Source organism: Myotis davidii, unplaced genomic scaffold (assembly GCF_000327345.1).
Source record: "Myotis davidii unplaced genomic scaffold, ASM32734v1 scaffold609, whole genome shotgun sequence".
In the NCBI taxonomy this organism is placed as follows: Eukaryota; Metazoa; Chordata; class Mammalia; order Chiroptera; family Vespertilionidae; genus Myotis; species Myotis davidii.
Window position 1 is genome coordinate 3,242,345 of NW_006300164.1, and position 558 is coordinate 3,242,902.

General features: G+C 71.3%; 1 protein-coding gene across 1 annotated transcript in view; it reads right to left on the reverse strand.

Moving 5' to 3' along the window:
• Positions 1–558, reverse strand: part of ADAMTS13 (ADAM metallopeptidase with thrombospondin type 1 motif 13) — a 29,095-nt gene that overhangs the window by 3,277 nt on the left and 25,260 nt on the right. The window contains 1 exon segment of the mRNA XM_015572373.1: positions 139–558. This exon segment is cut by the window's right edge and continues 19 nt beyond it. Coding sequence (XP_015427859.1) covers positions 139–558 — 420 coding nt within the window.

The following is a 558-nucleotide window of genomic DNA, read 5'->3' on the forward strand; positions in this document are numbered from 1 at the left end:
CTGCCCCCCTGCCCGGCACTGCCCCACTGCCCGGCACTGCCCTCCTGCCCGGCACTGCCCCCCTGAGCCCTCATCTCCCGGCCGATGCCCCTGGCCCTTCTGACCGACGGGAGGCAGCTCTGCTTTGCCTCTTCTCTACACCGCGAGCGAGCCCGGAGGCCCAGCCCTACCTCCCGCTGTCCTCCGGTGCCTGGGGAGGTGCTGGGCCGGGTGGCATCTGCTTGTCCGGGGGGAATCGGGTTGTCTGCCCTCGCCTTCCTGTATCTGCGACCTCGGCCTCTGAGGGCCCGCTGCCCTCCCCGCCTCCAGGCCTGCTGTCTTCCTCTCCAGGTGCCCGCCCCGCCCCCCATGCCTGCTCTCCCATCTCCTTCCGGGCATCACAGTGACGAAGCTCCCGGGGTCCCCCGTGTGAGGCCTCATCGGACGCTCTCCCCGCCCCAGCCGCGGCCTCACCTGCGTCCATGTGCTGAGGTGCCACTGGTAAGTACAGTCGGCAACGACGCAGGGGATGCTGGCCCGCGGCCGTGCCAGAGCCGCACAGGCCGCCCCGTCAACCTC